Source organism: Durotheca rogersii (genome assembly GCF_024521655.1).
Source record: "Durotheca rogersii strain YMJ 92031201 chromosome Unknown GGS23scaffold_7, whole genome shotgun sequence".
Lineage (NCBI taxonomy): Eukaryota > Fungi > Ascomycota > Sordariomycetes > Xylariales > Xylariaceae > Durotheca > Durotheca rogersii.
This window is the reverse complement of record NW_026251238.1, coordinates 81728-105146: the sequence shown is the minus strand read 5'-3', so window position 1 is coordinate 105146 and position 23419 is coordinate 81728. Positions and strand designations below refer to the sequence as shown.

At 56.3% G+C, this 23419-nt stretch overlaps 9 protein-coding genes across 9 annotated transcripts; 5 read left to right on the top strand and 4 right to left on the bottom strand.

Annotated features, from left to right (window-relative positions):
* Nucleotides 1–916: 916 nt before the first annotated feature.
* Nucleotides 917–2988, top strand: GGS23DRAFT_479023 (uncharacterized protein). The gene is made up of 2 exons (XM_051514280.1): nt 917–2376; nt 2480–2988. Exons 1-2 carry the CDS (start codon nt 1017–1019, stop codon nt 2794–2796), a joined length of 1677 nt encoding a protein of 558 aa, XP_051372730.1. The 5' UTR covers nt 917–1016; the 3' UTR covers nt 2797–2988.
* A 3271-nt stretch (nt 2989–6259) lies between these two features.
* On the top strand, nt 6260–7225 carry GGS23DRAFT_604416 (uncharacterized protein; the record flags this gene model as incomplete). Its single annotated transcript, XM_051519597.1, has 2 exons — nt 6260–6396; nt 6454–7225. 2 exons carry the CDS (start codon nt 6260–6262, stop codon nt 7223–7225), a joined length of 909 nt encoding a protein of 302 aa, XP_051372729.1.
* Nucleotides 7226–7576: 351 nt separating this feature from the next.
* On the bottom strand, nt 7577–7939 carry GGS23DRAFT_595670 (uncharacterized protein; the record flags this gene model as incomplete). The annotated part of the gene is made up of 1 exon (XM_051518350.1): nt 7577–7939. One exon carries the CDS (start codon nt 7937–7939, stop codon nt 7577–7579), a length of 363 nt encoding a protein of 120 aa, XP_051372728.1.
* A 444-nt stretch (nt 7940–8383) lies between these two features.
* GGS23DRAFT_595669 (uncharacterized protein) lies at nt 8384–10718 on the top strand (the record flags this gene model as incomplete). The annotated part of the gene is made up of 8 exons (XM_051518349.1): nt 8384–8408; nt 8565–8603; nt 8678–8714; nt 9488–9755; nt 9846–10021; nt 10214–10301; nt 10360–10433; nt 10550–10718. 8 exons carry the CDS (start codon nt 8384–8386, stop codon nt 10716–10718), a joined length of 876 nt encoding a protein of 291 aa, XP_051372727.1.
* A 1087-nt stretch (nt 10719–11805) lies between these two features.
* GGS23DRAFT_478930 (carbohydrate esterase family 3 protein) lies at nt 11806–12950 on the top strand. The gene is made up of 2 exons (XM_051514279.1): nt 11806–12327; nt 12441–12950. The coding sequence occupies exons 1-2, from the start codon at nt 11896–11898 to the stop codon at nt 12741–12743; spliced, it is 735 nt and encodes a 244-aa protein (XP_051372726.1). The 5' UTR covers nt 11806–11895; the 3' UTR covers nt 12744–12950.
* A 942-nt stretch (nt 12951–13892) lies between these two features.
* On the top strand, nt 13893–15926 carry GGS23DRAFT_562596 (carbohydrate esterase family 3 protein). The gene is made up of 3 exons (XM_051516030.1): nt 13893–14305; nt 14428–14645; nt 14721–15926. The coding sequence occupies exons 1-3, from the start codon at nt 14203–14205 to the stop codon at nt 15414–15416; spliced, it is 1017 nt and encodes a 338-aa protein (XP_051372725.1). The 5' UTR covers nt 13893–14202; the 3' UTR covers nt 15417–15926.
* Nucleotides 15902–17744, bottom strand: GGS23DRAFT_562594 (uncharacterized protein). Its single transcript, XM_051516029.1, has one exon. The coding sequence runs from the start codon at nt 17188–17190 to the stop codon at nt 16030–16032; it is 1161 nt and encodes a 386-aa protein (XP_051372724.1). The 5' UTR covers nt 17191–17744; the 3' UTR covers nt 15902–16029.
* A 375-nt stretch (nt 17745–18119) lies between these two features.
* GGS23DRAFT_595665 (putative Ran exchange factor Prp20/Pim1) lies at nt 18120–19897 on the bottom strand (the record flags this gene model as incomplete). The annotated part of the gene is made up of 3 exons (XM_051518348.1): nt 18120–18968; nt 19032–19245; nt 19311–19897. The coding sequence occupies 3 exons, from the start codon at nt 19895–19897 to the stop codon at nt 18120–18122; spliced, it is 1650 nt and encodes a 549-aa protein (XP_051372723.1).
* A 107-nt stretch (nt 19898–20004) lies between these two features.
* On the bottom strand, nt 20005–22625 carry GGS23DRAFT_619828 (ERCC4 domain-containing protein; the record flags this gene model as incomplete). The annotated part of the gene is made up of 1 exon (XM_051521045.1): nt 20005–22625. The coding sequence occupies one exon, from the start codon at nt 22623–22625 to the stop codon at nt 20457–20459; it is 2169 nt and encodes a 722-aa protein (XP_051372722.1). The 3' UTR covers nt 20005–20456.
* Between the last annotated feature and the right edge of the window lie 794 nt (nt 22626–23419).

The following is a 23419-nucleotide window of genomic DNA, read 5'->3' as shown; positions in this document are numbered from 1 at the left end:
GCCAAGCCTCTGACCAAAACCCTCCTCCAAGAAACTGGGCGTAACGAGCTGCCCTGCCTAGACCTCCGCTCGGTCTAGGCTTGCCTTAGAGAAGGAGGTGGTGGGGGAAGCCTTCGCATAGGCGAGTTGGCGAGATGGTCTCGGGGATCTCAATCGCTTCTTCACCTGACATCGAACCCATTGGCCACAGAAGTGCAGATTGGCAAGATCCTTCAGGGGCCAGCGCGGTTGCAGTGCTGCTTATTACACCGAAATGTACTACGTAGTATGCATGCAGGGTAGGCATGTGTGGTGGCGGAAACAGCTGGTGTCCGAATATCGCACGTCTTGTCCTGCCGAACAGGTACGATAGCAGGTATTTATAGGTAGGGTATACTGAAGGGTCGAAGGGAGAAAACAAATAAAGTCAAATCGCACATATGAGTATTCGAAGCGGGGCAGGACAGAGAGCCTCTGCTACGGGATATTATTCCACAAGTCCCTGGAGACGGCCCCGGCGCACCCTGTGGTGCTTGGAAGTCTGGGATGGGAGGAGATTGGGAGGGGAGACTCTCAGAAGGATTCTGGCCTCCCTGCGCATCGTCACATCGGGACAAGTGTGTAACTATCCCAGCCCACACGCGCGCGCGCGCGCACCCGGTATACTGCCCGGCCAAGAGAGAAGGGAATGAGACCGGGACATTTTGCCTCGATGCAATCGGGACCAAGGGATTTCCACATGTAGAAGCCTGCAAAACCATACTCCCTCGCACCCCCTGGGCCATGCGCAGAGGGGGCGATGCTGAAGAACTCCCTAACGCCTCCCTTTCTCTCATTCTCTCTCTCGATTCTCTGTCATCTATTGTGTGTCGTCTCCCTCCTTTTTGTTTTCTGAACACCAAGTCATGCTTTTCTTCAGCGTGTTGTAGAGTCGATCTCTCCTTTTCCTTGTTCTCTCTCGCTCTCTTCCGATTAAGTATATCCCGAGCACACACGTCGTCCCGGGGGCACAGGGCCGTCCCCTCGGAAAAGCCGTCATGGCGCAACCATCGTCAGAACCGTACAGCACACTCGAGGTCTCCAGGCGAGATCCAGAAACTTTCCAGAAGGAGGCAGTAGCATATCCCGACCACAGTTATCCGCAAGCTGTACCGGTCGAGCACGTGGCCGCGGGTGCCACGCATTCATATTACAGTCCCGAGACGGACAAACAGGTCGTCGGCCAGCCACCACAGCTATATCCCCCTCCGGTCGGCGTGCTGCCGCCGGCCTACAAGGGATCGGAGTATGCGGGTGCCGTGGCGTACACGATCGGAGGTGCCGGGTACTACGCAAATGGGGCGCCAGCATATCCCGACAGCTCGGCGTACCCCCCGAGTAGCGTCGGAACCATGAGCACAGCGGCATACACGACTCCGTTATCTCCCCTGCCCCCGCAGAATATGAGCGACCAATACCTCCCCGGTGAGGGGGAGAAGCCGGCAAGGGCGGCAACGATATGCGGCCTCCGGAGAAAGACCTTCTGGATAATCCTATTAATCGTAGTGTTGGTGATCGTGGCGCTAATAGCAGGAGTGGCGGGGGGCCTGGCTAGCAGAGGTCGCGACCAGTCGATATCAAATTCTGCGAATTCGGTAGGGTCGTCGGGGGATACCAATGGCAGCGACAACAATAACAACGGGTCATCGGCCGATCCGGGGTCGTCAGGCGCGACGAGCAGCGGCGAGAAGCTCATCCTCGGCAACTCGAAGCTGACGGCGTCGAACTGGACGGACGCGAGCGGGGTGGTGCATCGGACGGTCTTCTTCCAGGACGCGCACAACGCCATCATCGCGCGGCGTTGGGACTCGCAGGGCAAGTCGTGGAAGACGAACAACCTCACCCAGCTGATGGCGGCCACCACGACGCCGCTCAACCCGCTGCCGGGCACGCCGCTGACGAGCGCGTCGATGGACCTCGACCCCGTGTACGAGACGCACGTCTGGTTCCTCAACCCACGCAACATCATGCAGTCGATGGCCTCGTTCGACGCGCTCAAGCGGCCGGACAGCTGGGAGAACGACACGATGGACGGTGCCGTGCTCGAGACGTGGCCCGGGAGCCAGCTCTCGGGCATGTGGCAGCGTTGCGGGGACCGCGACTGCAACGGCACCTGGATAGTCGCGTACCAGCGGCCCGAAGGCGCCATCAAGACGGCCAACTCGAGCACGTGGCCCACGTCGACTGTCGCCGTCGAGTCCAAGGACGTCGCCGCCAACTCGAGCATGGCCGTGATCCCGAAGCTGCGCGGCCCCTTCCTCGACCGCCTCGAGCTCGTCTCCGAGACCATCCGGTCCGGCGACGGAGTTATGCGGATGACCTCGTACGACGACACGTGGAACGAGGCCGACACTAGAGGTACGTACTTTGCGCGACCCCCTTCTAATCTTCTTCCTTCCTACCCCTTCACTGTCCCCTTTGAGAAGCCAGTTGGCCGAAAAGCTAACCCGTCGCCGTCTAGTCACTGAACTCCTCACCGACATCCCGGTACCAGCGCCGACGCAACAGTTCGCGGCGACGAAGTGGGACAACTGGAGACAAGGGTTGTACATCGCGCTGCTGCAGGGCGGGAACATACTCGGCCGGCACTTTGACGGCCAGAAGATGAATAGCATCTCCAACTTCCAGTTCCTGCCGGGCCCGCGGCCCGACTTCACAGCCATCGCCATGTCGCCCGACGCCATGTTCTACGGCATCGCCAACGACGAGGTCCTCGAGTACCGTCTCGACCAGTCCGACCCCTCCAAGTTCAACTTCGTCGGCAGGGTCTTTCCTTGATCCTGCCAGCAGCCACCCTACACGACCTTCTTCTACTCCTCCACCTATCATTCTTACTATCATGTACCCTTTTTATTTTATCTAAGAACCTAACGGCCCAAACACACACAGGGAGAAAGAGAGACAGATATCGGGGGGTTCAGAGGGAAAAAGGGATGTTATCCTTCCTCCCTAACCTTCGTTGGCGAGTGGCACGGGGCTTCATCTTCATCTTCTTCACGTCATATTCCTACTTCTCCTTATTCGTTTCGTGTATAAGGCGGCCCTGCCATTTTGGAGTCGAGGAGACGGGCAGCGCTTGAGAACATTTTTGATACCAAAAAACGGATGCCGTTATGCATCTAGTTTCCCGCACTTGGAGAACCCATAGTTCTACTTACTCGTATGCATGTACGCTACGTGGCACGACTAGAAGAGAGATACCTTCATAACAGAAAGAAACCCGTCTGCAACAAGAACCTCCTGACCTTGCCGACGTTTGCCTCGCATACTCGGCATGCATCTTACTCAGTGTGGGGAGCAAATAACCCGCACCTCTCACGAGGTGACGGTTGTCTGGATAGGGTAGGTGACAAGAAGCACCGTGAGTCGTTGGATAACCCCTTGCTTGGCCCCTACCAGGTTATCAAGCTTTTAGTGTCTAGAAAATAATATGGCGCTGGACCCGGCGGTGCCACCAATACCTAGAGTAGGGGTTTCCTTATGGAGGAGGATCAAAGGTCCTCACCGAGCCTTATTGCAATAATTCCTTGCAGGGCCTAAGCTCGCCTAGGCCAGGCGCGGGATACGCAGACAGCAAGTCGGCAAGACCTCGTGGGCAGACGCGCCAAGCGAACCCTGTCCTGTCATGACCGACGATAGGACAGGTTGATCGGCAGCGAAGTGAAGAAGGCAGCCTGCCTCCTTATATGAATTGCCATCCACCACGAGGCGCACTCCCCCGGTCGGCTAATTGCGAAGCCGCAGGCGGCTGCTGGCAACACATCGCGCCTCAACAGCCTATACCGCACCATCCCAGGTCTCCAATCCAGGCTCGTCTCGCGCGCGTGAGGTGTCGCCGTTTAACCGTCGACCTATTCCGCGCGGGAGAACAGAGTACGGCACGCAGGGCGCATATTCGATTGGCTGAAGCTCAAACCTGGCGCGCTCTAGTCTCGCTTTTTCTCCGTTGCCTTTTTCTATTTTCCTAGTGCCCCCCGTGGCAGCCAGCCCGGCACGGCGGACGCGCGCGCAATCCCCTCGCTCGGCAAAGCCCCCAGTTCCAGGTAGCCCCGCTTGCCTCGTCGTTTAGCGATTTAGCCGCTGCGGTAAAGGTTCAGCGAATCCATGCGGTAACTGCCTTCCCTCCGACCCTTACGTACTAATCCCCCCACGCCGAAGTGTTATCCGAGGGCGAGAACGCGTAGAGAAACGTCTAAAGATCTGGGCAAGTCGACGTAAGAGCTGGAGGCAAAGGCGACGATACTTGCTCGGTACTACCGCTGCTGCAGCCAGCACGGGGATGAATTGCGCCGGGTTAGATCCAGCCGGGGAAGATCCGCGGTTCCTCCGAAGGCGATAAAAGCCGGGTAGACTGGGAAGAGGTGGCATGCAAGATATAGACCCGGAGACGGCCCGCGCGTCGGCGGTTTCGGTCGGTGATTGATCCGCAAGCTTGGTACATCGGTGGCGTCGTTGCAGGACACCCTAGCGGAGCCCTAGCCGTGGGTGAACGGGGGCACGCTGGCACATGTTTAGAGGTCGGGAGGGGGCGGAGAGAGAAAAACCGGGCGAGTTAGGCGAACGACGGCATCCAGGGAAAGGGAACGGGCGGGAGAGGCTCATGGCTGGGGTAGATTATCAGATGAGTTGGCGTGATGTTCCCCCTTGCTTACTACGGCACATGAGTCGAGGAAAAATCACAGGGGGACGGGTGGATGTCTTATACGCCTTGGGTACCTCGGGTAGCGTACTAACTGCAGCGTTAGGTATGTAGGCACCTAAGTACCTACTTAAGGCAGATACCTGTACTTAAGGTAGTATGAATAAGCTTGATTGTTCAACTTTGCTTGCTAGGTTGATAGGTAACATGCCTTAGCTAATTGCTTACCTACCCGCCTAAGGACGTACCTCCTGCATACATGCACGTGAGTCACGTATGCCTCGCCGATGGCGTCTTCGTGATTGTCGGCTTACTCGTTCCTCCGGCGAGACGAGAGCGGAAACGAGGATCGATCGATCTATACGCCGCCGCCGCGGTGGCGGCGGCGTTGGGATATTATATAAGGTCGGTGTAAGTGGCCGTATCTGCTTACTTGATGCTCACACAATACACGAGATAAGCCGGGGGCACCATACAAGCGTGGCGCCCTCTGCCGGACCTGGTATCCTAATTGGAGAAAAGCGCTGCCCGGAGCCTCTGCGGGGGCGTCGGAGTCACATTGGCCCTAAGGCGTTCGCCCTTTGCGGACGGGCACATATGCGACGTCGAGGAGGCTGTCGAATGAGCGCCGGCTCAATGCTGTCTCTTCCGGTTCGGGCGAATTGGGAAGAATTAAGTCAGCCATCGATTGCCGGGTGCCCAGCGCTACGACGTACCTCGCACGCACACACGCGCGCATGAGGTCCCATGGCTTGCCCGCGAAGACGTGCAGGGTGCGGCGTTCGAACCGAACCCAGCTCTCTCTAGGGTCCAGGCGAGTGCGGCAGCCCGAGGCGCGGGCGCTAGGGGGCGGCTTTGCTTGCCGTCGCGGCCTTACCAAAACTTTACATCAGCATGCGTCACGGCAGCGCCAACTCCAGTTGCCGCAGCCAGGGTTGGACGTGGGTTGGGGGTTCGTCGATGTCTCTTCTCTCTCCGTCGCCGCGAACCTCATCCTCGCTAGTCGTGCTAATCTCTTCTCGGTGATCACTCAAAGCAGGGCAGGGCAGAGCAGCCCCCCCTCCGTCTTCTTCTCCCTCACGAAAAAAAAAACCGGGGCGAACCTTCATGACGCTTCTCTCTCTGTCCGACCTACCTACGTGATGCATCCATCGTCTTCCGATTCGAGACCAACCCGATTTAGTCTCGTCCTTCGACCCCCAGCATAACGAGATACCCTATAGATAGCGTCTGGCCTTCTTACTAGGTACTAGACATACGTTCAGGCACGCTTTCACTCACCCACACACACACACACCTCCTCTCCCTATATATACATACAGACATCCCCCCCCAATGCGGGCCCTATCGCTTTCCGTCTCCATCCTTGTCGCGATCTTGTCCATCGTCGTCTTCCGAGAGCACGTCTTCGAGTTGGGGATAGCTACCCTCAACAAGGTCGTAGAGTACTCGAACAGGTATACCAACAGCGGTACCAGCACCACCAGTAGTAGTAGTAGCAGCAGCAGCACCGCCGCTACCACCACGGGAATAGACCCCGACCCCAACCCCGAGTCCGAGCCTAGCTTTTACAACCCCAACGAGAAACTTGTCGCCACCGATATGTCCATCCCGCGCGCCATCCGCAAGGTCTTCCTCGCCGTTGAGCAGGCCGAGGGCGCCGGCGCCCGCGTGCGCCGCTCCATCGGCACGGCCCAGCTACGCAATTTCTCTCCCTTCCTCATGCTCGACCATTTCAGGTAGGTGTATTATATCTCCGTACTATGAGACCTCGATAGCTAATTCGCTCCATGCAGCATTAAGCCTGGTGCTGGGTTCCCCGACCACCCTCATAGAGGCCAGGAGACCATCACGTACCTGCTCACTGGTGGTGTCGACCACGAAGACTTCGCCGGCCACGCCGGCACTATCGAGGCTGGCGACCTACAGTTCATGACCGCCGGACGCGGAATCATGCACGCCGAGATGCCGCGCCAGAACCCTGACGGCTCCGCCAACGTCGGCCTCCAGCTCTGGGTCGACTTGCCTGCCAATCTCAAGGCCTGCGAACCACGCTACCGCGACCTACGCGCCCGCGAAATCCCCGCCGCGGACATGGACAACGGCAAAGTCCACATCAAGGTCATCTCAGGCCAGGCCGGTGGCGTCGATAGCGTCAAGGACCTCGCCTACACGCCCGTCTGGATCCTCGATGTCGAGATGAAGCCCGGCGGTAAGCTCGCTCAGCCCTTACCGCGCGGCTGGAACGCTTTCTCCTACCAGCTCGAGGGTTCCGCCGTCTTCGGGTCCGGCGACGCCAAGCGTACTGTCGCCCAGTACCACAATTGCGTCTTTGAGCCAGACGGCGACATCGTTACTGTCGAGGTGCCCTCAACCGCCAGCGAGAATGCCCGCTTCGTGCTCATCGCCGGCCAGATCCTCAACCAAAAGGTGGTCCAATATGGACCTTTCGTCCTGAGCACACCCGAGGAGGTGCGCCAGGCCCTGATCGACTACCAGTTCCACATGAACGGGTTTGAGCGGGCCAAGGACTGGCGTAGTGAAATTGGCAAGTCGATGGCTAGTTGATCGTCCCCGTACGGTGATGGCGGCCTCCTGCTAGTCTTGCTCCTTTTGAAAAGTATGAGGTCGGGTCCATCCTTTTACCCCTTACCCGAAATGCCCTCTGGGCTCATGCTCACGACTCGAGATATTCCTGTATATAGCCATCTTTTAGTTCTTGTGCTTATCTGCCTCTTCTAGATACCTGACATAGTATGTTTTTTTATTTCTTCACGCGTGTACGCGGAGTGTCATATGAATGCACTGAAAAATGATAGTGTCTACCCCTTAATGTCTCTCTGGGATCCTTTCGCCCAATGTCCTTGCTGCGGAGCCACACTGCCACAACTATAGTTCTACCCGGGTACTCGACGCTGTTCAGAATAGCCCCTTGGGTCGCTTGGTTGGGTATACGTCTGGCAGGCGCTGGACCCATTGGAGCTGGGCCAACTCTTTCCTCGAGAGTGGGACGCCTTTCAACCGAGCCAGATTACGTGGGAGCACCCCCGTCACATGCTGCAGCCGAGAGGGGTCTAGGATGGCCGCGGCCTCCAGCGGGTGGACAGGAGCATCACCGCGGTAACGTCCGCTCCGGTCCGTCCCGGCCGCGGACATCGCGGCCTTGTAGGACCACGCCATCTCTCTGTATATGCTTCCGGGAGAAGTTGGGCGGGAGGTTTGTTGAGAGCGATGGCTGGCCGGGGTCGGTATGGCGGTGCGGCTTGTGTTCATAGGAGCCATGCTCGAAAAGAAGTAGGTAGGTAATAGCTCGTAGTTATCAGTGTCGTCTCTGAGTTTCTGTTAGAACGGACGCCTAGGTATGTAAAGTAAGTAGGTACATACGCAGCAAGCATGTAGACGAAAAACGTCGTGGGTAAGAGGACCTGTCAGTCGGAAAGTAAAGAGCGGGAGGAGTGCAGAGCCTCACCCTTTATCCTTTAATAGTCGCCATCCAGAGTACTCCCTATCAGCTAGGTTAGGTAGGCACTTGGCTTTTATCTCACGCGACGTTCCAAGGAAAGATAATATAACTAGACAGATTTGGGGGCCGCATTGGAAACAGCTTGATAGGTAGTGTATAACTATCCTGGTGTGATGCAGGATGCTATACTACTTGCCCATGTAAGGAGAAGTATCGCCGCCCAGCATACAACGTAGGTATTATATCTAAGAGTCAGTCTCACGATGCGCAGACTGATCGCAGAGGTAGGTAAGTAGGTATGCAATGGTAGGTAACGCACATTTCGCATAGTGACGCTTGACACCTTGCCTCCTTTCTATTCGTCGAGCAGCTGGCGAGGTATTAAAGTCCGTGCCGCGATGAGCAGCAAGACAGAGGCGTGGTCGTGCTAACACTATTATTCAGTAGACGTCTGCGGCTTTGCCGGCAGACAGAACCAAATCAGTGAGACGGGCGGCTAAAATATCACGTCAGATGCGGCGGAGAGGAGGCTGTAGCCTGCCTCGGTCTCCTCTCAGGCGAGGTGCGGGTGAACGCGAGCGTGAGCACGTCTATGTAAGTGTGCGTATACCTACGTTATACGCATAGGTTTAAGATATTATACCTAGGTAATGCCTACGCCTGTGTTCTCTCGTTTATATAGTATATGCGGGCCTATACACGCGATACGTAGGTAGCATTTCTCTCTTCGTGACAGGTTGTAGGGGGTGTATATGGGTGGGTAGGTAATATATTCTAGATCGACATGCATATCAGCATCCGGGATCATTAAGTCCGGCTCTCCATCTCTTTCCTCGACGGTCTCGCTCGTGCTGCGGAGGCTATCTCCGCGTGCTGCTCATTCGATGCCTCATGCTAATAGAGCGGTCTTTTGATAACAAAATCATCGGGGTAAGTGTAACCTAATAATAATCCCTCGCCGCCCGTCCACGGGACCCGAAATTCACAGCCACCCTTGGCGATAGAACGGCTCGTGATAGAGTATAGTAAGAAATTTTACCGAATATAATCATTTTTGCTTGTAGTTAGCGTAAAAAATGTCCCGTGCGGCTTGTATCAAAGCCGTGTCTGTGCCAGGAGAGCTATTTCTAGAAACTGCAGAATCTATGATAGAAACCCTCCGTGGCTACGTTGAGTAGCATTCTATCATGGCACTTTGTTGCCTCCGCCGTCGCCGTCTACTTGGTCACTTTGATCGTTGGCTCGATTCCCCGGCCCAAAGCTCGCTGCTGTCACCCGTTACTATGAAGCCTACCACGACGTTGTCCTTGGCGGCCAGTACACCTTCGAGATCGCCAAGACGCATAAGGTCCCATCGTCCATATCAGCCCGTTCGAGGTGCACGTTAGCGATGCGGCTTTCTTCGAGAAGCTATACCGAAACGGGGGACGCTGGAAGAAGTACGCGTGGGTCATCGACGCTCACAACGCCGGGGGCGCCACCATATTCACGGCCGACCACGACCAGCATAAGGCGCGCCGACACCCCCTGAATGCCTACTTCTCCAAGGCCAGGATCGCTAGCCGCCGAGACCTCTTTCGCCGTAAGGCGGGTAAACTCTGCGAGAGAATTACCGAGTTCGCGGGAACAGAACAGGTGCTCGATCTTGGTGCTGCTACGAGCGCCTTCTAGCGCGATGTCTCGACCGATTTCGTCCTCGGACAGGGCTACTATAACCTGGAGTAGGACGACTTTGGTGTTGGTATGACACTGTTCAGCCTCGGCGGCGGCAAGATGTGGCGCCTTAGCAAGCATATCCGCTGGTATGGTCCCGCTATGCTCGCTATACCGAAGGACTTCCTCATCGAGAACGCCGACGAGGCCACGGCTAACTTTATGCGCTATGCTAAGGCAAGTCCGCTGTCAGCTCGCGTGTAGATACTCCTGTTTATGAACCTTCGTCGATTCTACGGGCTAACAAAGAAGAGACCGTGCGCCTCCTAAGCGCTGCGGTCTCGTCTGTGTCCGACGACAAATCCCAGCCCATCATTGTCCACGAGATCATCCTACGCTCAGATCTTTCACCGGAGGATAAAACGCTCGCGCGTTTTCAGCGACGTGGCTATCGTAACCGGCGCTGGCATCGAGACAACCACCAGCGTCATCAGGCTGATAATTTACCACGTCTTCAGCAACCCTGAGGTGCCCAGGCAGCTGGGTGCCTACCTTGTAGGTGTTGCTTATGCATATGGGCGAAAAGCTATATCCAGACCCAAAGGGGTTCCACCTGGGACGGTGGGTAGACCCGGTGGCCTGGAGGAAGGCCGAGAAGACGTACGCGCCTTTTTCACAAGGATCAAGAATCTGTCTAGGCATGCAGTCTGCTGTTGCCTACCCCAGCATAGTTGTAAGAACATTGACCCTCCCAGTGTTAACTATTCGGTTATTAGTCTGGCGTGGGCGGCTATGCACATAGTCGTCTCCGAACTTGTCCATCCATTCGACTTCGAATTCAAGGATGTGGCGCCGGACCACTTCGAGTTTGAGAGTGACCAGTTTATTATCGGGACCAAAGGCAAGTCGTTTCTGAAAACAGTCGTCAGTCTTCGCAAGGGGTGAACGATCGATATGCAATGGAATGCGTACAGAACGTAGATGAGTATTTTATCCGGCGATTGGCTCATTGTTGATTGGTCGGTCTCAAGGATCAATGACGATGGTAGGAAAAAGACCCGTCCGGATAGCTCGGCGCTATGGAGAGAAAGGAGGAAACATACGATCGGAAACGTATATTCAGATACCCCTGGTGCGGTTGATGCTGCTTCATATCCAGAGGCAGAGGCATCATGCTGATATAGGTGGATGCAATACCTATATAGCCACGTGGGCCATGTTGCAACGTCCGAACGTGCGGGGGTAACAGAGAGTACTACTCTGATGCGTGTCATCTAGCTAGTAAAGAGGTCATTAATCCATCTTCGCCCTGGGAATTTGTTTGTTATGCCGAACCGATGAATAGAGACTAGAGACAATACGATAATAGTATGCAAGTTCTACTTATCCCTCACCGCGAATGGGTCTGAAGCGACGTCTGCTTAGCAGACTCGGGCCACCTTCAGGCTAATACTGCACAAGGGTTTCCCTTCACTTCCCTTCTCAGTTGAGCTGGAGATCGGATACGTAAACGTTCCCGAAGAACAGTCCCCTTGCTAAACCCACGTGGGACCCTAGGGATATTAGGAGCAGATTCATATGGGAGTTGCGTAAAAGGGGGGCGGAACAGACAAAGCGCCGAATAGGTCTTATGTTGCGCTGTCTGCAAGTATATATTGGATGTAACCAGCGTAACTTTAACTGTCTAAAAGTCGACTCTTAACTCGTCGGACCTACATGTCCAATTAATTACCTTCTCACTCTGGATGGCGGTTGGGGAGTTGATTCCACGTGGTTGACATGTGCGCATGAACCCGGCTGAGAGGAAACTTTTCGAGCAAGCTTTCGAGCCCGGAGTCGATTATCCCGGCGGGCAGCGTCCCCAAATGGTGCTCCTGCAGCGGGAAGGATAATTTGGGCGTCTATATGGACACATCGAACATGCAGCCGAAGCGACTTCATTTAGCCGTCTTTGGCAAAACCTCCGCACAGCGCACAAAGAGCGACGACGTGCGACCTTTGTCGCGACTCGGAGGAGCAGGCTGAATTCTATAAGACTAGCAGCAAGTTCGACGACAAAGATGCGGAGGACATCCCATACGGTCTCCAGCCCTGTTGTCTTTTGCCTTGTACCACCGTCACCATGATCTTCGACAAGCTGCTCCCTATTGCCGTGCTCTTGGGCGCGTCGGCTGCTCAGAATGTGACGCTCCGGTACATGCCCTTCGGTGACTCCATTACGGAGATCATCTGCTGGCGCTCTAAGCTCTGGCAGAAGCTGAAGGGCACCGAGTGGGGATCGGTTGACTGGGTCGGTTCCGGCAAAGGGGAAAACAACTGCCGCGACACCGAGTACGACCGCGACAACGAGGGTCACTCGGGCTTCCTGGCTATCGACATCGCCAACCGCAGGCAGCTCGTCGGGTGGCTCCAGCAGAACCCCGCGGATGTCATCACGATGCACCTCGGCACCAACGACATCGTGCAGCAGAACAAGCCGGTCAACGACATCATCACCGCCTTCACGACCCTGGTCGGCGTCATGCGGGACAGCAACCCCAGGATCAAGATCGTCGTGAGTTTCGCGCCGCGCTTCTCCTAGCTTTGCCCCCTCCATTTTCCGCCTGCAGCCGACGCCTCGACGGTTAGCGGCCGGTGGTTGCCATGCTTACCAGAAACGGCGCCTAGGTGGCTCAAATCATCCCGATGGGCTTCGGCAACTTCAACACGCAGATCCAGAACCTGAACAGGGCCATCACGCCGTGGGCGCAGGGCCTCAACAAGACCGAGTCGCCGATCTGGGTGGTGGACCAGTTCACGGGGTTCAGCGGCAGCAGCGACCTTCGCGACGGCGTCCACCCGAACGACTCGGGCGACAACAAGATGACCAACGTCTGGTACCCGGCCATCGTCAACGCCTTCCAGGTAGCCAAGGCCGACAAGGAGGCTCTCGCTGGTGCCGAGAGACTGGGCATCCCGTTCACGGCCTAGACAGTGCGAGCTAACCCCCAGGGTAGCTCAGCTGCACAATACGGGCCCCCCTCCCCCCCCTTTTTTGTTGGTTAGGTAGCTGGTCTTGCTTCGCGGTGTGCCCCATACGTAGTGAGACTGCCCCCGACGTAGCGGGTTGTTGAGAGGCTGCTTCGATTCGCCTTGTATATACATTTAGTAGTTATGATATAGGTATGTTGAAATCCGCATAAAAAGTCCTACGGACACGACACATACCGGCAGAAGAGAAGAAGGGATAGAATCCAACGTACTATACGCAGATAGATATGTAGGCATGTACTAGGTAGGTAGTTAGCTAGTTAGCTGTTTATAAGGGGCAATGCAGCCGTCGTGCCGTGTGCCGTGTGCCGCGCACTGCGATCCACAAGCACTGGCTACGTGCCCTTGTCGAGGCTACGCGGCGCCCCCAGAAGCAATAAAACTTGCTTGCCAAGATGGCGAATTATGCCTATAGCGCGAGTCACTTAGGAAATAGCGAGCAACGTAAAGCACCATACCATGCCGTGGTGCACTTGGTGAAGGGTGTTTTGGGAGCATACGATGAGGAGTGCGCGATGACGGAGAAGCTGAGCAGAGAAGTGGGAAAAAAGAGGTTGTTGGCGGCCTGGAGGTAGGTGAGTACCTACGTACATCCGGTGCCGATGAACCGGTCGCCAGTTCCACGGGCACGCGAGCGTGTACATGTATAGTACATCCGTAGACCGCTGGGTTCCGAACCGACCGAGAATAAACTTTGTGTTAGATAAGCGTGGCCTGCCCCTACCAATTATCGTGCACGGGTGCCTGTTTTATAGCGGGGCAGCAGGGGAGGGAAAGGGGGATGGGGGAGGAACCTGGTAGGAAGCAGTCAAGGAACGGGCGTGGATGCATATATACGTAGGTACCTAATAGTACCTATCCGTAGCCGGTATGTGCGCAGCCGATAAGGCATCTACCCTCGGTAGGAGGTACACACATATACCTCTATAGGTACCTACCTAGGAGATATGTGTAAGGCACGGAGGTACCTCGTGGGCATATCTCAAGGGGCGTCAAGACATCATTATGTCACATTTCCGGAGGCCACGGTATCTTGGAGGTATTTACATGTACCTAACATCAGAGAGGGATGGGGTGAGTTAGGAGACACCTCGCCTCAGCCAATGTAGCATCACCCATCAATCATCAGGGCGGGATGGGAGTAATACCAGAGCAGTATAAGCTGTAGATAGTCCCTACCCATACAGTACCGTGGACCCCCCGATGGGTTGAAACGTCAGACCCGACAACCTCCCCTTCCCCCCTGAAGGGAGCACGCTCAAAAACTCCAATCCACTTACCTGCCAGAACCCTCTGTAAATGGCTTCGAGAACACACGTCCACCTGGAGAAGACGAAGACTGCTCGATCCCTTTCTCCGGAAGAACGCCGTCGCGGATGCAAATGGGCCCTTTGGCAATATGCACTTGCAATCGCGCCTGTCCGTGCTTCACCTGAAGTGGAAGCAGCTGCCAACCCTCCATAAGATCCTCTCGGTTGCTGTGCTGTCCTTGCTGCTGATCGGTTAGTTGGTGTCCCATCAAGAGATGTCTACGCGGGCGACCGTCCGCATCTCGACGCACCTCGAGCGCGCCAGCCGCCGCACCCCAAAGCCGACTAACGCCAGAGGCCGTGCAAATATATAGTGACGTTGCTGCAACCGAGCCCGGCAGTCGCCCGTGATGGCTGGGACCGTCTCACGCGTCCCAAGAACCAGCCTCTGGCAGGCGGAATCCCTCTACGTGTCATGTTTATCGGCGCCTCCATGACCCTTGGCGAGCATTCGACCGGCAACTTGGGCTACCGAAAGCAAGTCCGAGATTGGCTCGTCTCTCGGGGGAATCCCGTTAATTACGTCGGCCAGGTAGTCCCAACTTGATTTCATTTTGTGTTTTCTTTTTCTTTCCCCGAGCTAACCTCCGGCTTGCCTGACTTCTAGAACCGATATGGCGACTTCAAGGACAATGACGTCCAGGCCTTTGGCGCCCAACCTATAAAGCCAACTCTCGACCGCCTCAAAGAGGTTGTCCCACAGGTACAACCGAACCTGTTCCTCATCAATGCCGGCTCGAGCGACTGCTTCCAGCTGGACCATTGGGGGCCGGCATACATCCTCCAGGCCATGCGCGCCCTGGTCGACTTTCTGTTCGAGGCCTCGCCGCAGGCCACCGTAATCATGTCGACCATCATTACAAGCCCGCGCGACGTCACGGAGCGCTGTGTAAAGAGCGCCAACGCTCAGATTCGACAGGTGGCTACCGACCTGATCCGTGAGGGTAAGCCGGTGACCATGGCAGAAATGCATTACGACCAGGGCCTACCGAACCGCGTCCTGGTCGAGGACATCGGGCCCGACGTCATGCACCCTACCGACGCGGGGTACTTCAAGATGGGCGACATCTTCATCGAGCACATCATCGAAGTTGAGAAAAAGGGCTGGCTCAAGCCGCCGGTGGACAACGGTGTGCCGGCGGACGGCGAGGCCGCGAGGGACGCCGAGGACGCGATCCACGCAGCGGAGGAGAAGGCGAAGGCGGAGGGCAAAGGCCAAGAGGACCCGGGACATCGAGACTCCGATAGGAACGTTCACGAGCGGGAGAGGCGATCATTCGGCAGACGACACGGCGCTGTGTAAGCCTACTCGCTTCTACGAGAGCAGCATTATCTATTATAATTCGAATCCATCCAGGAAATAATTAATCCACCTGTCCAACTCAAGAGTTGCATGGGATGCCTATAGTCGCCAAAGTGTAAGGCCGATCCTTATACCACAAACCGTCGGCACATTCATCTCGCACGTGGCCGGGCCGGATCGTATTCATGATGACGTCTTTTAACGCCATTCCGTAAGGCTCGCTAAGTCCGTGATACCGGGTCACCGGACGTAGTATAGACCCACCACCGTGAGCAATTCGGGTTCCCGCCCAACTCCCGCTTCCCAGGAACGAAGTCCCGTGACGAGTGCGACCACCGCGCAGCTGACGAGCTTCCTAAGGCACTTGTTTGGATGCTTGGCTACAGGCAGTGGATTTGTTAATTAAATCTGCGGCTCATTAGGATAAATACGCAGTTATATTGCGTGTCTTCCCATTTCTCACGTAGGTAGGAGATCAGTAGGTTGCTTAACGAAGGATAGGTTCGATTCCTAACAGCGCTACTTGGTAGTCTTCGCTATTTAGCTCATCTGTAGGTACCTAGTAAATACATAGGTACAGGTAGGTATCTTGACCCGTCCGCGGCGACGCAACTCAGAACCCGAGCCCGTGTTCGTACACGCCGGCCCCGCGCCCGATCGGCTGGGCGAGCGTGTAGCTGGCCGAGCTGTTGAATTCCTGCACGCCGTTGATCAGGTACAACGGCGTGAGCCTGCCGTCGTCGCTGAAGAAGAGCCGCGGCCGCTCGCGCCGGTAGTAGTCGGTGTGCCCGCCGTCGGTGAAGCGCACCGTCGTATCGTACGCCGGCTGCAGCTTGAAGGTCCAGTCGCCGCCCAACGTGCGCGAGAACAGGTGCCCGCCCACGCGCGGGTACTTTTCGCCGCGCTCGGCAATTTCCACCATCCAGTAGCACAGGATGTGCCAGTGGCCGCGGCGGTCTCGCCACAGGAACGGGTCCTCGGTCCAGTGCGCGCTGTAGTCCGACGTATTCCACGGCTGCCGCTTGAGCAGCGTGTAGGTGCTGTCGAAGCCCGGTGCTGCGTAGATCATGTTATCCTCCACCGCGAGCGCGATCTCTGCGGTCGGGTCCCCGCGCGTCCACAGCGGCCACGGCGACGGGTTCGTGCCGTCGAGTAGCCGCTGCGCCAGCGACCACGGGCCCCGGATGTACGGCGCGCTCGATACCGACACGTTGTTCGCCCACTTGAACGACCGGCACCGGTCCAGCGTCTCCGTCTCGATCCCGATCGTGTACATGAGGTACTTCTCGTCCGCCAGGCTCCAGACCACCTTCGCGTTGTGCCGGAACGTCCCCAGCAGCTCCTGGGCGTAATAGTACGGCCCCGCGGGGCCTGTCAGAGACTCGGCTCGGATTACAGTGCTGAACGGGCGCCAGCCCGGGAGGCCGCAGCCGCGGGCGAACTGGTCGACCACCAAGTGGAAGAGTCCCCTGTCGTGTCGATCCTGGATGATATTTCCGCCCCAGGATGAATTACCCCCTTTGGTGCTGTAGTAATCGGGCAGGGTGACATTTGTGTGGTTGTACCCCGTCCACCGTGTGACCGGCTGGAGATCAAGCTGGCCGCAATCGTCCGACTTCCACCCCGGATCGCACTTACACCTCCCGATGAAGCGCCAGCAGACGCCGTTGAGGCTGCAGTCCTCGTCCGTTTTACATCGTTCCGCGGCGGCGCCTACGGTCACGAAGACCGATAGGGCTAGGGATTTCCGCAGGAAGCTCGGGACGTACATCATAAGAGATGCCCACACTACTCTGAACCGCCACAGGCTGATTGACGTATGCTGGTAGGGTGCGGAGCTACCATACTTAATCGAATTCTATTATACTTCTACCCCAGATCGTAGACAACAGTCCATTCCTTGGCTGCGGAGAAGTAGGGGGTGTAGGTGCGGAGATTCTGGGATTGCAATCAGCTTTAACTATGTTGATGGGTTGGGGAATTCGCTCTCGGTATACCAATCTCCCGACATATCGTATATTCCGATCATAATTAGCAATATATACTTAATTCTGGATTCAGCCATCCCCCCCAGGGCCATGTTCACGGCTAGTTGCCGAATAGCTCCATGTTATTCACGGAATTCATTTCTCTCCCCAGAAAAACTCTGTGTTTAGCTTTAGGTCAAGGTCGCTCTATGACAGTTACCAAATAAAAGCCTGCCCGGCCATATCGTTCTCGAGCTACCTTGATCGTCGGGTGAACCTTCACACTTTTTGTTCGAGTGTAGTATATAACTCCAAAGTAGGCCGTGTCCGTTATCGCGAGAGATACGCCCTTCGTGTCTAGGATCCTGTGGGCGGACAAATTGGTCTGGATCCATAATTTGCCTATTTAGAAGAGACTGGCAGCATTACTGTTTCAGTCCTTGGACTCAACGCAGCGTTGCCTCTGGCTCCAACAGAGTTGTCTTCACAGACACTAAGGGGCCAGAGGGTAGGTCCTGGGCGGAACTGTAGAATGCCATTTTAAAGATCAAGCACCAAAGCTATGCTTAATTTGATAAGCTATCCCAACCCCCCACAGGTCACCTCTTCACAAACCACCCAAACTAAGCATTAATACACGTAGACGAGTTATGGTACACTATTTAAAAACCAAGAGTACTGCTGAGAAACTCGAACACGTGAACTCCGATGAAGCGATAAATAGTTCTAGTAATCTTCAACTAATCTTAGCAGGCCCAGCGATAACAGAGAATTGTCCGCCAGCTCCGGCCCAAGTCAACAGCCTGTCCTTGACATTCCGCCCTGTGATGCGCTGCGCAATCTTTACATCATCGGTCGAGTTGAGGCCGAGCTGACCCTGGAAGCCGTAACCTGTGGAGTAGGCACTGCCGACCCTGTCGATGAAGATGGTATGATCCGTGCCACACGCAACATGGACAACGTCTTGAATATTTGGGATTGCGGTAGGGCGTAAGCAAATACGTGGCTTGCTACGGTCATCGTAACGGATTAGCGTTGAATCATGTAACTGCTCGGGAGTGAAAGCGATGCCGAGCTGCCCGTCATCTATTCGGCCCCATACGTAGCATTGGCCTTTGGCGGTAACGGCCGCAGAGTGATGAGCGCCGCCATCCAGGACTACGACCTCCTTTTGACAAAGGTAGCGAATCTTGGTCGGGTTTATAAAAGCGGAGTTGGTGCCGGCAGTTCTGGTGTGTCCAGCTTCGCCGAAGCTATTCATACCCCAAGCCCATACGTTATCGTCTCGATCAACCGCAAAGGAATGATGCTCTCCAGATGCAATGTACTTAGCCTTATTGCGACAGACTCGGACTTGGCGTGGTGTGAGAGGGTCTGAATAGGCTCCATAAAGATGACGGCCGAATTGGTTTTGATCATTACAGCCCCAGGCCCAGATATTGCCTGCAATATCAAGAGCTAACGCGTGATTGACGCCACAAGCAATCTGAGTGATGTTTTGGAGGCCTTGGATGTGAATAGGTCTTGCTTGTTTCTCAACGAGCTTCCCACCGTCGCGCCTGAAAGCTTGGTGGCCCTGCGAGTCCTGCAATGCAAATGATGTTAGGATCGGACGGACCGCTGTGGTACCAGGTGAAATAAAACTTACGCGGAATGTGCCCCATCCGTAAACGAGACCAGTGTCAGTAAGCGCGAAACTGCAACTGTCGCCAGCAGCGACCTGAACAAATCGGGTGCCTGGAGGGAAACAGTCGCTTGGAATTTCCATAGGTTTTGACTCCAAGGGATTTAACTCTCCGTCTTCATCTTCGTCTTCCGAGTCTGCGTCTATATCGCGCAACTTGCCATCCCATTGCGAATTCCTTCCCAGAGCGCCGTTATCGTTCACACCCCAGGTGATGATTTTATTGTCCGCTGTCAACGCAACTGTATGCATGCCTCCGCAGGCAAGTTGAACGACGTGGAAGGCAAGGCAGATGGATTATCGACGTCTAAGAGCGGGTTCTTGGACGGGCGCAGGGCCTCTGTCTGCTTCGAGCCCAGGCCGAGCTCGCCAGCATCGCCACCGCCAAAGACGAGGACTATGAGCTTTTCGATAGGAACTTTGTTGATGATAGGAAGCTGGGACTCGGTCGATTGCTCATCCTTGAGGAGGGGTCTCGATGTAATCGGGCCGGTCTTGACCCTTTTCGAGACGTCAAGAGGTGTGGTGGTGAGTTGGTCGACCTTTTCTATTTCTAGGGAACGCTTGCGTTTATTAGTCCGCAAAGAAGCCGCAGATCTTGCATCATTTTTCTTCTCGGAGTCAATTGCACCGCCGGTAGACTTATTTTGGGTAGTCTTCCTGACTGGTTGGGCGATGTCCCTCGAAGTCGGGGTTGAACCGTGTTCTGGATCCTTGATTTTGCGCGTTCTTGGGGCTAATGCAGGAGAAACACCCCTAATCGTTGCTCTTCCTCCTTTCTTCTGCTTTGGAAGAGGGGCAGACGTCGTGGTCGATTTACGTGAAGGCATGGGGGAGAAAACTTGGGCGGAAATAAAGATCCCAAAGATCGAGAAATTCGTAGCAACAGACAGGTACGATGTAAACATTCGACCTCACTGCGCGTTGGCACGGATAAGCCTTACCGCCGAGCCAACAAACCCCACTAGCTGGTTCATCATGAATACCCCGCGCATCGCGCACTTTTCCATCACGTCTCGACTTTGACCTTCGTGCGCGACAACAATACGACAACACAATGTTGATACAAACTAAAGGTTAGCTTATTAGTAACAGGTAGCGGGATCGAGAGTAAACATCTATTCTATGTAGGTACATGTTTGGCGTGCTATCAGGTATTGTCCTCATCGCCCAGAAGGGTCGCAGGCCAAAGGCTACGGTGATATTTTACCGTTGCCGAGATTTCGATATCTCGACCACTTGTAGACGCAGGTAGCGAGCGCAGAAGGCATCATAGCATATCACACATCCAGAGACCAAGCGACTGTATCATACCTATGTACACCTCAAACACATGCATACCCAAGCCCCCTTTGCTCGCTATTGTATCTCGCCTTCCCCGCGTCTCCCTCACACGTCCAGACTGGCCGGATCGGTTCCCGTAAAGATCTTATACAGCCGGCGGCTCAGGGCGGGGCCGAGCGTGCGGTCCGTGAAGCCGGCAGCGGCGCCGGGCCCGGCGGCGCGGCGGCAGGCCTCGAGGGCGAGGGGGCCACGGGCCTCGAGGCCGCGCACGAGCTGGGGCAGGGAGGGGTAGGCGGCGGCGACGCCGTGGGCGGCGGGCGCGGCGACGCGCGCGATCTCGCCCAACGCGCGGACGTACGTGTCGCGCGCGTCGGCGCCGCCGCGCACCTGCCCCGCGGCCATGCAGAAGCCGGCGTCTCGCCCGGCCGCCTCGCGCGCCCGCCGGTACGGCACCGTGCTGACGTGCTGCGTGAACGACGCCACCCACGACGCCGTGTCCGCACCCGCCGCCGTGTGATGGATCAGCGCGCCGTGCTCGACCTGCAGCGCAAGCAGCGCGTCCTCAATCATGTCCTCGTCGACGTAGTGCTGCTGCGGCGGGGCGCGGGCGCCTCTGCGGCGGCGGGAGGAGGGCTGCTGCTGCTGCGGCGCGGAGGAGGAGGAGGGGGGAGCGTCGTCGAGGCCCCGCACCGCCGACGCGAACTGCCGGTTGAGGAGGTTCTTGTTCTTGCGCATCCACGGCCCGAGGCCCTCGATGAGGTAGATGGGCGTGCGGCCCGGGGACCCGGCCTTCACGCGGCACACGTGGGCGTCGAGGTCGCGGCCCGCGGGCCCGAGGACGAGCTCGACGAACTCGTCGGCCGCCACGACCACCAGGACGTGCTCCTCGTCGTCACGCACGTGCGCCGGCGCCGGCTCCCAGTGGCCCAGCGCCTCGTTGTACGCCGACGCCACCTTGCGCCGCCACTTGATCACGTTGGCCACGGGGCTGTCCCACGCCGCGCACTGCACGCCGAGGTCGCCCAGCAGCTTCTCGATCTGCGCGCGCAGCCCCGCGCCCAGGCTCGTCGGCAGGTCCGCGATCATCTCCGTCGCCGACACCTTCTTGTCCGTCCGCAGCTTGTTCACCTCCGCCAGCGCCTTCTCGCGCTCGTGCTCGGCCGCCCGCTGCGCCTTCGCCTGCTCCTTCTCTACCCGCTTGCGCTCCTTGTCCGCCTCCCGCGCCGCCGCCTTCTTGCGCCTCTCGGCCTCCTTCTCCTGGGCCGTCCTGGGCTCCGCCGGCGGCGGCTTCCTGGCTGTTGTTGTGCTCCTCGCCGCCTCAGCCTTCCTCCGGGGCGGTGAGAACGACAGGCTGAGGGAGCGCCGCCTGGGCTTAATCTGGGAGAAGTCGATGTCGCACAAGTCCGGCAGGTCCTCGGAGTCGGCGTCGGAGCCCGCGAGCGAGACTGCCTTATTGCGGCCGCTCCTCTCCGGCATCGAGCTCGATATCGGATCCCAGGCTCCGTCCCGTCTCGACTTCGTTGCCAGGTGCCCCCCCGGCGAGTCTTCGACTATGTCATCGGAGAGGATTATCAACACCGATGACTTGGTCTTCGCATCCCCGGACGGTTCGACCGGAGACTGGAATGGGTCATCGGATATTGGTTCACGTGGCCGAGAGACTGCAGATGGTCTATGGCTATCAGCGTCTCGTTCCGGCGAGCTTTTGAACGGGTCGCTTGACAAATTGACCCGGCAGGACTTGGTATGTGTAGTCCTTTTTGGTGGGCTATTAAACGGATCCGCCACGTCATTATTCGTGGTGGTTTTCTGGCGCTTGGTGGCGATAGGTCTGTTGGGAGAACTGCTGGTTTCGATCGGATCAAGTACCGAACTCCATCGCTTTAGGCCAGTCCGCGGGAGAGATCCGGTGGCCTTGGAGCTCATAACATCAGATTTTGCCCTCTTGAAGCCGTGAACCCGCTCCTTACTACCGGTTGCGGCGGCGGGAGCGCGTGTTTTCTCTACGATGCCGTCGTCTTCGTCTCCGAGCGAGTCGAGATCATCCGATAAGAAGAGAGCATCGTCATCTTGACGGAAGCGCTCTGTACCACCGGTCTTCCTCAAAGTGGTAGCTGGTCTATCAGGAATCCGGTCTGGCAGCTTCCCGGCTTTCTTGTCTGATGATGCCGTTGATTGTTCAAGATCACCGTAATTATGGGCAGAGATGCCAGCGAATGCACGGGGTGAGGCAAGCGGACTCGAGGATAGCAGGTCAATCACCTCGGTTGGCATTTCGACATTACTTCGGTGCTACCACACATAACAGATCGAGTTGGCTCGCTTAGCCTCGAAGAGTATAAATAGGGTAGGTAGGTAAGTACCTAGGTCTTAATTTCGTCTGAATTTCGTCCGAATCTGCAGCAGGCAAAACCAATTGGGTAGGTACTTCAAGAACAAGAGGCTCCGAGAACTTGATGTTGTCACCAATCAACAAGAGGGGTTCTTGATGAGTTGACATAATCGCCTTGGGGCCGAGACGCGTCGCCGCCGGCAAAAAGTAATATAAACACGGAGGTAGGCAGAAAGCCCAGACGCGACAGTGACGCGAGGCACGTGACTCAACGCTATCCTTTCAGCGCCTCACTAGTTAAATCAGCTCGGGTATTCCAATATGGATTGGCATTCGACTGTACAACTACATATTCTAGACATCCCGATTCGCGAATACTGTGCGATACCATTTCCTATCGATACATCATCACTGCTGTCGTCTCTCTTTGGTTGGAGTATTTTTGCAATCGGAGTTGTACCTAGTTGGGTAGTTGGGATGTCGAAAGCGGGAGGAAAAAGATGACCTGCCACCGTCAGTCTCTTGTGGGATCCGATCACGAAATTTTCCACACATCCCTGCCTTCTCATTAATTAACTGACCCAGGATCCGTCTTTATCCTGTCCCGAGTCCATGCGAATGCCTCGTAGAACTCTCGGACCCTCTCTCTTGCTCTAGCTCCTAGGTATATCGAACTTTGAAGGTCGCACGAATAACCCCAAAGCTTCGTGTCGCTCAAGATGAAAATGGCAAGGAG